At 40.5% G+C, this 10,964-nt stretch overlaps 1 protein-coding gene across 3 annotated transcripts; it reads left to right on the forward strand.

Annotated features, from left to right (window-relative positions):
* Window positions 1-202: 202 nt before the first annotated feature.
* On the forward strand, window positions 203-9,818 carry LOC112287795 (insulin-degrading enzyme-like 1, peroxisomal). Of its 3 annotated transcripts, none has more exons than XM_090253510.1 (26): window positions 203-515; window positions 1,157-2,309; window positions 2,716-2,783; window positions 2,894-2,985; window positions 3,138-3,211; window positions 3,506-3,549; window positions 3,661-3,712; window positions 3,805-3,927; window positions 4,107-4,219; window positions 4,334-4,496; window positions 4,775-4,867; window positions 4,970-5,055; window positions 5,192-5,278; window positions 5,439-5,542; window positions 5,692-5,794; window positions 6,055-6,150; window positions 6,261-6,450; window positions 6,752-6,813; window positions 6,935-7,039; window positions 7,305-7,506; window positions 7,779-7,987; window positions 8,165-8,289; window positions 8,427-8,478; window positions 8,661-8,747; window positions 8,863-8,985; window positions 9,098-9,818. In XM_090253510.1, exons 2-26 carry the CDS (start codon window positions 2,246-2,248, stop codon window positions 9,425-9,427), a joined length of 2,847 nt encoding a protein of 948 aa, XP_090109636.1. In that variant the 5' UTR covers window positions 203-515; window positions 1,157-2,245; the 3' UTR covers window positions 9,428-9,818. The 3 variants fall into 3 exon arrangements, with proteins under 3 accessions (XP_090109636.1, XP_024386972.1, XP_090109635.1); XM_024531204.3 differs by having other exon boundaries at window positions 213-515; window positions 2,234-2,309; XM_090253509.1 differs by having other exon boundaries at window positions 219-536; window positions 2,234-2,309.
* Window positions 9,819-10,964: the final 1,146 nt, after the last annotated feature.

The raw sequence follows: 10,964 nt of genomic DNA on the forward strand, positions 1-10,964 counted from the left end.
ATATTTAAATTAGTATGGACCACCCTCAATGCTAGTGTTCGGAAAATAGTTTCCATAGAACGGAGGCTTGTGCCAGCACCCCCTGGCACGCTGACGGACGTGGAGGGGAACGCTGCCTTCACCGCAGACGCGCGGTGGCGGTGGGTGGAGGCGGTGAGAATGTTGGGGGTGTTTTGTCTCTCGGCGTTGCGAGTGCGATTATTGCATTGCAAGTCGCGAGGTGAGTTCCCTGGTCTGCGCGATTCCTCAGCACTGCGTGCATACCAGCGATTGCATCGTCGTAGGTAGAAATCATCGCCTGCTGAAGCGATTCTGTTTGTTCTGAGTTCCCGTTTCATCTTTCGACTGGCGAGCTTTTCCTCGCTGCGTGGGAGATGGGGCGTGGAGGATCAGCCGAGGTCGTGGCCGATGCAGCGGACGTCTTGAAGCCGCGCACGGACAAGCGTGATTACAAATGCGTGGTCCTTGAAAACGAACTGCAGGCGCTCATCATCAGCGACCCCGATACTGACAAGGTCCGCCGAATGGAAATTGGGGTCCGTACGGAAGTGGAATTTGAGTTGCGGGTCTTGATGGTGTGATTTCTTTATGGAGTGGTGTGCGAGAGTTTCACTAGTGTTATTTTTATTTTTTATTTTTTAAGATCTGGGGTGCGGGGGTTGTGCGCTGTAGTTTCCTGGAGAAGAAGTAGTGTAAAACGTTGTATTCGCAGGTGCAATGCGTCTGCCATTGAAGTCTCAGGAGACCAGTTTTGTGGGTGTCGCGTGATCAGGCATGTTGTGAGTGTGGTCTTGTGGCTAGTCAGTTTCTCTGTTTAGTTCGAGGGATTTTCCCTATTGTTAAATTATACTCGAATTGACTTTACACAAATTCCCCGAATTTAAGAGGTAGAGGTTTGCATCTGATGGTAGCTGCCTTCCTGATTGTAGATTTTGGAGGTCTTCTGGCCTTAACGTGGGAAAAGCACCTGATCCTACACTTCATCAATATCCTTTATGGTTTTCATGGATTGTGGGCGATGATTATAGTTTTGAGCATAGTCGTATCATTGGGATTTCGGTATCAGGTGGCAAAACAATTCTGGTCGTCGTTTTGGTTTAGCAGCCACGGAATTCCTTGTGGAAGAATTATGAATTTTAATTTTTGGCTTTTGCAGTGCGGGTCAGCGCGTGGGCGTGGAACGCATTACATTACAGTGTAGTTTGAAACGTCTTTAATGTTGTTGCTCTGATTTATTATATTTGGGAAATGCTCCTGGGGTCATTTTTTAACCGTCGTGTCAACAGTCTTTTAGTTACGAACTTCTTCGTTGGGGATTTCGAGGTAATTAGCTCGCTTTCAAAGTAGGGCCGAGGTTGTTGAGCACTCATGCGCTTGCAGTGCTGCTCATGTTAAACCATATTTCCCTCATCTGATGCTTTTTACAACAGAACGGCTGATTATCAGTTGAAAAAGAATTTTCTGTCGAATTCAATTGCTTGAGTGTCGTTGGATTGAGAGCGCAAGCATTGTGGCATCGCCTGTGTATATATATATATATATATATATATATATTTCTATACATGTATGTTTTTTTAACAACAATATTTAAGCATTAGTTTGGACACCAGTTACGAACCTCGCAATTTCGAGTTTGGCGCTGGTGTCTTCAGGGTTTTGTAGTTGTGTGAGGTGTAGGCCGGATTATTATTTTTCCAAGCATTAATCTGAATGCTGAATCTTGGTCTCAGGTTGTCTTCCTACATTGTCCCTGTTGATTTGATTCCTCAGAAATATCTGAAAATATCAAACAAACTTTCTTATCATGACATATCCAGAATTCTCTGTCATTTGCCAGTCTTTCAATTTTTTTCCTCACACCATATAAATTGCAAAACTGGAAAGTACCTATTGGATTAGCGAGTCTTCTTCGGGGCTGGTGGTTATTGCTCAATCGTTGGTTGACTATATTTAAAGCCGTGGATGCACACCAACTTGGTAGCTGTTGGTATTATCTTGAAGTTTTCGCAACGAAATATATTAGTTATCTGCATACTTCTATCCTGAGACTGCTTTGAAAGTGGCTGATACAGTAAATTGTGGTGCACTAGTTAGTTCTGCCTTGCATGTTGAGAATGCTTGTGCCCCTGGCATGCTATTCAGATTGTAAGTGCTCCTCTATGGGTAATCTCAATATGTGCTTATTTTTCAATTTCTTATTGCATATGGCAAGATTGGATTGTGATGTTTGCAGGCTGCAGCTTCGATGGTTGTGAATGTGGGATCTTTCAGTGATTCTGAGGGTCTCGAGGGATTGGCTCATTTTTTGGGTGTGTTTTCTGTCCTTGTGCTTGTCACCACTATTGGTTCTTTTGATGAAATATTAATATACTGCCCCTGTATTCGACATGCTAGGTTTTAGTCAGAATCGTTGTAGTTTTCTTCTATAACAGGTAATGAAGCGTTAGGCTGTTTTTACAGCAGGATCATTGCAGGTGGCGGCTCTCATGTTTATGTTACTAAAAGGCAACTTTGACTTTCTGTGACCTCATGGGATGGAAAGTCGAGTTCAAGTCTTCCGCGATGCTTGCAGGGATTTTAATTAACTAAGGCTATTGCGTTGTTGTGGATTCTAGCATTTCGCTATATCCTGATGTAATTAGTAGCTTCAACCAGTTTTTTTCGTTCCTTCCATCAACTTTTGATCGTGGCCTTGAGTTGGGATTTGAAATGCAGAGCACATGCTATTCTTTTCCAGTGAGAAGTATCCTGAGGAAGACAGCTATTCCAAGTATCTTACAGAGGTACACATGCAGGGTCAGATATTTTCATTTGCGATTTTTTTCAACATATGAAATTTTGCGTACCAGTTGTTCTTAAGTCGTTTATTTATTAAGAGCTGTTTTGAATGCAGCATGGAGGCCATTCGAATGCTTTCACTGCAGCTGAGCATACAAATTATCACTTTGATATTAGCGCAGATTATCTGGAAGAAGCCTTGGACCGGTAAATGCTGAATTCTTTGACAAGAGAAAGCACCTGAGTGTTGTACACTAGCTGAAGCGGACGAAAATATATTGAGAAGTATCATTGAAGATTTTAGATTACATGTATTATATTGATGTTATTGCCTTGACACGTGATGATACTGTGTGTAGATTTGCTCAGTTTTTTATATGCCCATTGCTCTCTGCGGATGCAACGTCAAGGGAAATCAATGCTGTTCACTCAGGTGGTGCATGTTCTGCTGGATTTTCAGAGTGATGTTTAGGAATCTTTGATTAATTTGAGGTTCCTATTATTGCTGTTACCAAGTAGGAAAGGAACAAATCATACATGAAATAAAACTATTCTCAGTCTTGTGTGTAAACACTGCAGCTTGCATTAGTCGTGAAGTCTTTGTGGATACTGACCTTGATAAGGTTATCCTCTTGCGTTATTTAAATACCAACTTTTCCGCCTGAAAAGTCAGTTACGTTGATTATTGTATCTTATAGTGGGGTGAGATGGAATTTGTGCTTATCAGAGAACAGCAAGAATCTGACCATGGATATGTGGCGAATGAATCAAGTATGTACCCTCCTACTTGTCTTAAGTAACTCTAGCTTGTTCCTGAATCAACAAAGTTACTGATCTGTAATTTCAGTTACCAATCTGAAGATAATGCTTTGTGTTGTGTAGTTGACAAAAATGGTGAGCTCTAAAGATCACCCATTTCACAAGTTTGGAACTGGTAAGTATTACCTTGATCATCCACAGCAGGACGATTTTCACATCACAGCACTGAACGGGCACAGGAATTCTGACGGCTATATCTGTATGCAGGAAATTTAGAGACTCTTGATATTGGTCCAAAATCAAGGGGAATTGATACTCGTGATGAGTTAGTCAAATTTTATAAAACCCACTATTCTGCTAACCTCATGCGGCTTGTTGTCTATGGTAGAGGTAAGCTATGGATTGGTTCGTTGCGATTTTCCATTCATCAAGGTCTTCATAACCTTGCTCGTTGTGATGCTTCTAGGTTGCCTTACACATTTCCCTTGTATATTAGAATACATGAAACTGTTGTGACGGATACCTTGGTGATACAGTTCACTTCGTGTAATGTTAATCGTATGAAACAGATTCGGTAGATGAACTTGCGAATTTGGTCCATAATAAGTTCAACCTTATCAAGAACACGGGCAAGAAAGCTGAAAAATTCAGTGGACAGCCCTGTCTTCCTGAACACATGCAGGTATAGTGGTCTTACTATGAAGTGTCCTTTTTACTCTAATCAAGTATGTACTATTTATTCCCTGCTTCTTTCCCGGTGCATTTAATTTTATTTTTTGGAATGTGAAACCTACAGATAATAGTCAAGGCTGTGCCTGTCAGAGAGGGGCACAACCTGGAAATGATGTTTCCTATAATACCGGAGATTCAAAACTACATTTCCGCACCATCACGATACCTTGGGCACTTAATTGGACATGAAGCTGAGGGATCTCTGTTTGCACTCCTTAAGAAATTGGGTAAAACATGAAAGATTCTTCTTAATAGGGCTTTGCTGCATACTGTGGTAATGTTCATTTATATTATTGTATTGTGTAAGGCATATTATAGTCTATTGAGGTCTGTATCTTGCCCATTTCATTATTCCCACATTTAATTTGGGTAAAAACATGAATGATTTGATTTGAAGAAGTGTCAAGTAGATATCATCATCATGATACAAAAAACGATTTTCAATCTATTTGTCCATGTGAAGCATAGTTCAATAGGTCATGTTCATGAATGGCATATGTGACAGGTTGGGCAAATGCCTTGAGCGCTGGCGAGATAGACAGCAGTTTGGAGTATGGATTTTTTATGATTGCAGTTGAATTGACTGACATTGGACAAGGTATGCTACTATGAACCCTTTATCTCAGCACCTTCAGCTGATGTAAAGTCTAAATCATTATTATCCTCTTGGCGAATCATTGACGCTACATTGTGGTTACAGAGCACATGGAAGAGGTCGCGAGCCTCACATTTCAGTACATTCGAGTATTGCAACAGGAGGGTGTTGCTGAGTGGATGTTTGAAGAGGTATTCATTGTATCCAGTATTCTCTGTCTGTGGTAGATGGAGAATTACTTTTTTAAGCTCCAGAGCTCTTGAGTTCAATGAAAATGTGATCAGAGAACATTGTCAATTTACTATATTTCCATTTTTTATGGAGAAGGTTCGAGCTGTTTGCGAGATGAAGTTTCAATTCCAGGACAAGCGGCCTCCCATTTCATACGTCACAGATCTTGCAGGGAACATGCTGGTACGACTTTGTTAAGACCAAGAGTGCAATTGTGTTCTACGAAGTCATGTGTTCTTGGTTATACATATTTATGTGTGAATGTCTTTTATTTGGTACGAAGTGAATCATATTGCGGTATGTTTGTAAATGTAGACTTAATTTTTTTCTCTTGTCTGTGCAGCTTTATCCTTCAAGAGATTGGGTAGCAGGATCTTCATTGCCCCGACGTTTTGATGCAGAGATCTTTTCAGGCTTAATTGAACAACTGAAACCCGAGCGAGTGAGGTGCTGATCTTGATTACCTTTTCTTGTTTCTTAAGCATGCTGGTTGCACCTAATTCAGAAGATAAATTGAGGCAGATTACTTTGAAGTGCAAGCAAAGTGAAGCTTTTTGTGTCTGTCGCTGATAGTTATTTCGATGCAAGTCTTTCAGGATATTTTGGTATTCAAAACAATTTGAAGGTAAAACCTCTGAAAAAGAGCTCTGGTATGGGACAGATTACATTATAGAAAGAATTGAAGACAAGCTGGTGCAGGTACGACCTTACACTTTGCACTCTGACATATATTTAGGTTCAATGTTTGTCCGTCTAATTTGTTCAAAATAACCCCAAGAAATTTATCGCCGTATGTTGATAAACACATGAAAGAAACTGAATCTGGTTCGAAAGCATCATGTAACTGAAATCTACGTTACTGATCAGGTTGCCAAACTTTCAAACGTAATTTTTTTCTGCACACAAGGCCTCCAAAGTTGATGGCTGCATTTACATTCTCACGTTATTTATCCTTGCAGGAGTGGTCAACTGCCCGGACTCATGAAAAGCTGCATTTGCCAAAGCCAAATGTTTTCATTCCCACTGATTTTGTTCTGAGGGATCCTGAGCCGAAAGTATACACTTTTTACCAATTATTTTGTTAAATTTGTAAGTGTGTATCTTGTCTGGATGTTGTTTCCTGCACTATGCTCCAACTACTCAATGCGGTGTCATCAATATTCAGGTGGATCATCCTTTCATCTTGAGGAAAACAAAGATGTCGAGATTATGGTTCAAACCTGATACTAAGTTCCGTACACCTAAGGCATGCATTCAAATGCAGTTCAACTGCCCTGAGTCCCACTATTCCCCAGAGGCGAGCGTATTGACCCGTATCTTCACAAAACTACTAGTAGACTACTTGAATGAATATGGTGAGCTCACCATATTCATTCGTATTTGTCCAGATTTTGACCAAAAAGCAATTGATATTTGTTGCCGCAAACAACTGAAACAATATTCTGATTAAAACCTGAATTTGAACGCAATAAAAAAATTTAATTTTTTCTCTTGGTAATCTTGTAGAGCGGCATCCTTGCGTGACCTTTTATTAACACCTTGGAAATGTAAGATAAGAACAATTTTCCCAAGTACTTTTTTTATGAAAAGTCTCAGAAGCTCTGAGGACATCGTATGTACATCCTTGTCCAGAATTCTGAAGTTGTGCTTGTGCAGCATACTATGCACAGGTCGCTGGATTGAATTACGGTATTGTAACGACCGCGACTGGATTTCAGGTGTGCTTTTCATCGTTGTTGAACTTGATTTATATTTCGCAACTTGTGCTAATTTTGAAGACGGTTACTGTGAAGTATATGGAGTTTTTCTATTGCGTGAAAATTGATGAGTGGGATATAGGTGTCTGCTTCAGGTTACCACCACAAGCTGATCGCTTTGGTAGAGAAGATAATTGATAAGGTTGTTAACTTCGAAGTGGAAGAGGAGCGATTTTCAGTCATTAAGGTTTAAAACTTACTCTGTTAATTTCTAATTGCCTATCATAGGAGATACGGTCTCAATTTTTTCTGTAGCTCAGGAAGGAACAAGATGATGTAGTTATAGGGTTTATATTGGTCCATATTTTGAGGAAGTATGAAACCTTAAGCCATTTGTCCAAGTTCGGAGCATGTACAGCTTCCATTTAGATGATAGGGTTTTCAAAACGAAGCACATGATGAGGAAAAATTGCTTAAATTGCTCTAATTTTCTTAGTATTTTATGGATACAGGAGAAAGTGATGAAGGATTATTTGAATTTTCGTTTTCAGCAACCATACCAGCAGGTCATGTATAATTGTTCTATACTTTTGGAGCACAAACGTTGGCACATCAATGAGTTTATTGAAGTATTGCCATCCTTGGAGGCCCGTGATTTGATTGCATTTTACCCGCGCATTCTGTCACGAATTTTTTTGGAGTGCTTTATAGCAGGTAAGGATTCTGCAATCTATTCACAGGTGATCATACTCGTGTTAGCTTAAGATTATTCTGCGTCTTATGTTAAACCATAACAAAATTTTGAAAACTGACGTTGTAGCACATCTAATTTGTAGTAAAATGCTCAGCCCGTTTCGTTTTTAACAAATTTGAATAATACTTTCGCTCTGTAATATAGAGAATCATATACAAGGAGATTTCATTTTAAAGTGTTCGCTTGTACTCTGGGAGCACGAAACCAACATTTCCAGGGCTTCTTTTTTCAGGAAATTTGACATGCACTGAGGCGGAAGGCCTTGTGGAGCAGATTGAGAACTCCCTTGCGGATGGACCTTTAATAAAGGCAAGGCCTCCGTTCCAATCTCAGCACACAGAGCAGAGAATTGTGAAGTTCGGACCTGGCGCCGACTGGTACTACCCAATTGCTGGAACAAATCCTCACGATGATAATTCTGCTTTGCAGACCTACTTCCAGGTGTTCTACATTTCTTGAATGTACTGCGATCAAGTATTACCTTTTATACCGCCGAATTTTGAATAATGAACTTCTGTAATTCGTGACAGAGCATGGCAAAGAAAGGTGCGTACCTGATTGGATGTTATTTTCTGGTTTTGAGCCCCATTTTACACTTGATTGGTGTTGAGGTCACAGATTGGCCAGGATAACACGCACATGAATGCACTTCTCGAACTCTTTGTGCTGGCCGCAAAACGTGAAGTGTTCCATCAACTTCGTACAGTGGAGCAACTTGGTTATGTTGTATCTCTTATGTCCAAGTAAGTCCAATTCCCAAGTAACTCCGAGGTGTGATCTACTTTTTCTCTTTTATTTATTTAATATTGTAATCAGTGCGATTCTGCTTGAATCATTATTTTGTTCTGCTACATGTGGCCATCTGTGTTGTTTGTCTTAGAAATGATTTTGGAGTACGTGGGGCGCATTTTATCATTCAATCCACTGCAAAGGTAAGTTGTGGAACATGGTCTTTTCTAACTCCACTGTTGTTTTCGAGCAAAGTTCTTTCCTGAAGAATAACTTGAATACGAATGTGTCCATTTTCGGATTCTGTCTGCAAGCACTAAAATACATATATACGTATACATTTACTGTTGATTAGATTCCTTGATGCTAATATGCCCAAATGCAGGATCCCCGAGGTCTTGAAGAGAGGGTTGAAGTGTTTCTCGAGCAATTTGAGAATGATCTGCAGAAGATGTCAGATGAAGATTTCAAGGTGATAAAAGAAAATATTGTTCCGATTCCCCACCCTCCAGTGTTTAGGTTTGATGGAACATTAGTAGGAGGATCCCTCCAGAACTTAACAGAGTTGATTTGGTGGTTATACACAGAAAAATGTGTACACCTTGATTCAGATCAAACTCGAGAAACACAAAAACTTGTGGGAGGAGAGCAGATTTTTTTGGGGTGAAATTGAGGACGGAACTTTGACTTTCGACAGGCCACAAGTTGAGGTATAGTTTGAGTTTGAAGTATTGCCCAATTGAAACGTCCTGTTGCCTGTGAACCTTTTATGAACTAGAAAGGTACATGACGCGTCACATGATCGATGACTTTCACTTTCAGGTAGCAGCCTTGAAAATGGTGAACAAGGAAGACTTGTTGAGTTTTGTAGCACAGAATATTGCTCGAGACTCTCCAAACCGCAGGAAGTTGAGCATTCAAGTGTACGGAGGTCAACACCTTGCAGAGTTCAAAGCTGCTAAAAGCGAGGCACCTGGAGAAAAAACGAGCAAAGTGACTTCTGAAGACGCTGCAGAAGGAGTTGGTGATGTTGTTGACGGCAAGTTTTCACCCAGAGCAGCAGCTGATCGCATAGACAACATCTATACTTTCAAGCGCTCCCAGCAGTTACACGAGTCTTCCAGGGGTGGAAAGCATACTGCTTATGCTTGAAGGCTTTTGTGCGTAGCGTACCAAGTGTTGATATGTAATTTGACTCTATGTTCATGGTGGTTGTATTCCCTGGACCAACAATTTTGTAGAGGTTTATGTCTCAGTTTAGAGTAGGAATGACTCGTCGCCTTCAACGGGAATACTTATAGACACAGAAGAATGTTTGTTTTATTTTATTTTATTTTTTGTTCATTTTGGGCAGTACCCATTTATTGATACTTGATCAGAGGTCAAGCAAGTCGGGGAGGGTTTTGTTTGACTTACTTTTCCAAAATTTATCATTGCAGGTTTGAGCTAGTTTGACATGTGTAATCGACGTAAAGAATATATATACATATGGTATATTCTAAGTGGATGACCAGAAGCGAGAATATTGAATCTTTCACTGCCAGCAATCACTAGTGCCTCTTCCAATTGCTAATGAATGTAACGGTACCTAGTTGGGCTGCATTTGAAAAGTCTTCTGTAGCAATCATCAATACTTTGCAGCTAGATAAAATTCTGCATAATCAAAAGGGCATCGCAATTTTTCTACTCTGATGTTAGGAGTGATCAATGAGAAATCTGTTTCTACTTAGTGCTGTAATTGCTCCAACTGCACATTAATCATATGAGATTCATTTGAACCAAATCAATTCATACTATCCACACATTCAACAAGAATAAGACGCACTGCACCCTTTGAAGTCATTGTAACACACTTGAGCACTTAACAATGACTAAAGCAGCATCTATTAAAGACGTGTATCGAAATAGATTTGCATGTTCCATTAACATTGGTAATCCCATTCACATGAGGCACAAAGCTTCTGCTCGCATGCACTGTCCAAAATCTCGACAATGCTATAGACGGGGTGGAAGATATTCTCGGCGTCGGTAGAAAAATCTGAGACCAAATAAGAATGGGCTAATGTTTTTCCTCATCCGAAAACCTGACAGAGATCCGTAAAATACATCTGGTAAAAGTTCATATCAGCTGGCAAGGCTGCGAGAGTGGAGCTGTATGGAGGACCAAAAGAAATGAGTGTGTAGCTTATCTTGTAGGCCTTCGTTTAACCCTGAGGCGAAAGAGGACCTAGACTGGGTTTACCAGGATCTGTCCGACAGATGAACCCGGTACACCCTCGTTTAATACTTGTCGAGTAGCGATGTCCACATCAGGAAGCGAAGTGCGATGAGAGCCACTTCATAAGCCTGTCGCTTTCATTCAGCATTAAACGGTGGTGCAGATTATAACAGAAAATCCAACAGAAAATTATATCAACAAAGAAAAAATTAACAGAAAAAATGACGAAGCTCATGAATTCAAAACTTCACTGGCATTTCACAGGAGAGAAAACCAGCCCTCGTTTCCCTTACGAACCGTTTTGGAGGAAAACTCACTACTCAACCGATTCTCGTTCCATCCGACTCCGCTGCCATCTCACTGCTCCCCTCTCAGCCTGGCTTGAGTGCTGCTACGCTGCCTGACTGGGCTTATCCGCACCTCCACCGCAGTCACTAAATATCCGTCGTGGTCGTAGAAGGATTCTGTCTA

The sequence above is a fragment of the Physcomitrium patens genome, chromosome 10 (assembly GCF_059467195.1).
Source record: "Physcomitrium patens ecotype Gransden chromosome 10, ASM5946719v1, whole genome shotgun sequence".
In the NCBI taxonomy this organism is placed as follows: Eukaryota; Viridiplantae; Streptophyta; class Bryopsida; order Funariales; family Funariaceae; genus Physcomitrium; species Physcomitrium patens.

Bases quoted from the DNA above. Each gene is read 5' to 3' on its own strand.
- LOC112287795 (XM_090253509.1), top strand. From the start codon at position 375: ATGGGGCGTGGAGGATCAGCCGAGGTCGTGGCCGATGCAGCGGACGTC. The intron at 3,212-3,505 runs GTGGTGCATGTT...TGTGCTTATCAG, and splicing joins AATCAATGCTGTTCACTCAG to AGAACAGCAAGAATCTGACC. The intron at 8,479-8,660 runs GTAAGTTGTGGA...GCCCAAATGCAG, and splicing joins TCATTCAATCCACTGCAAAG to GATCCCCGAGGTCTTGAAGA.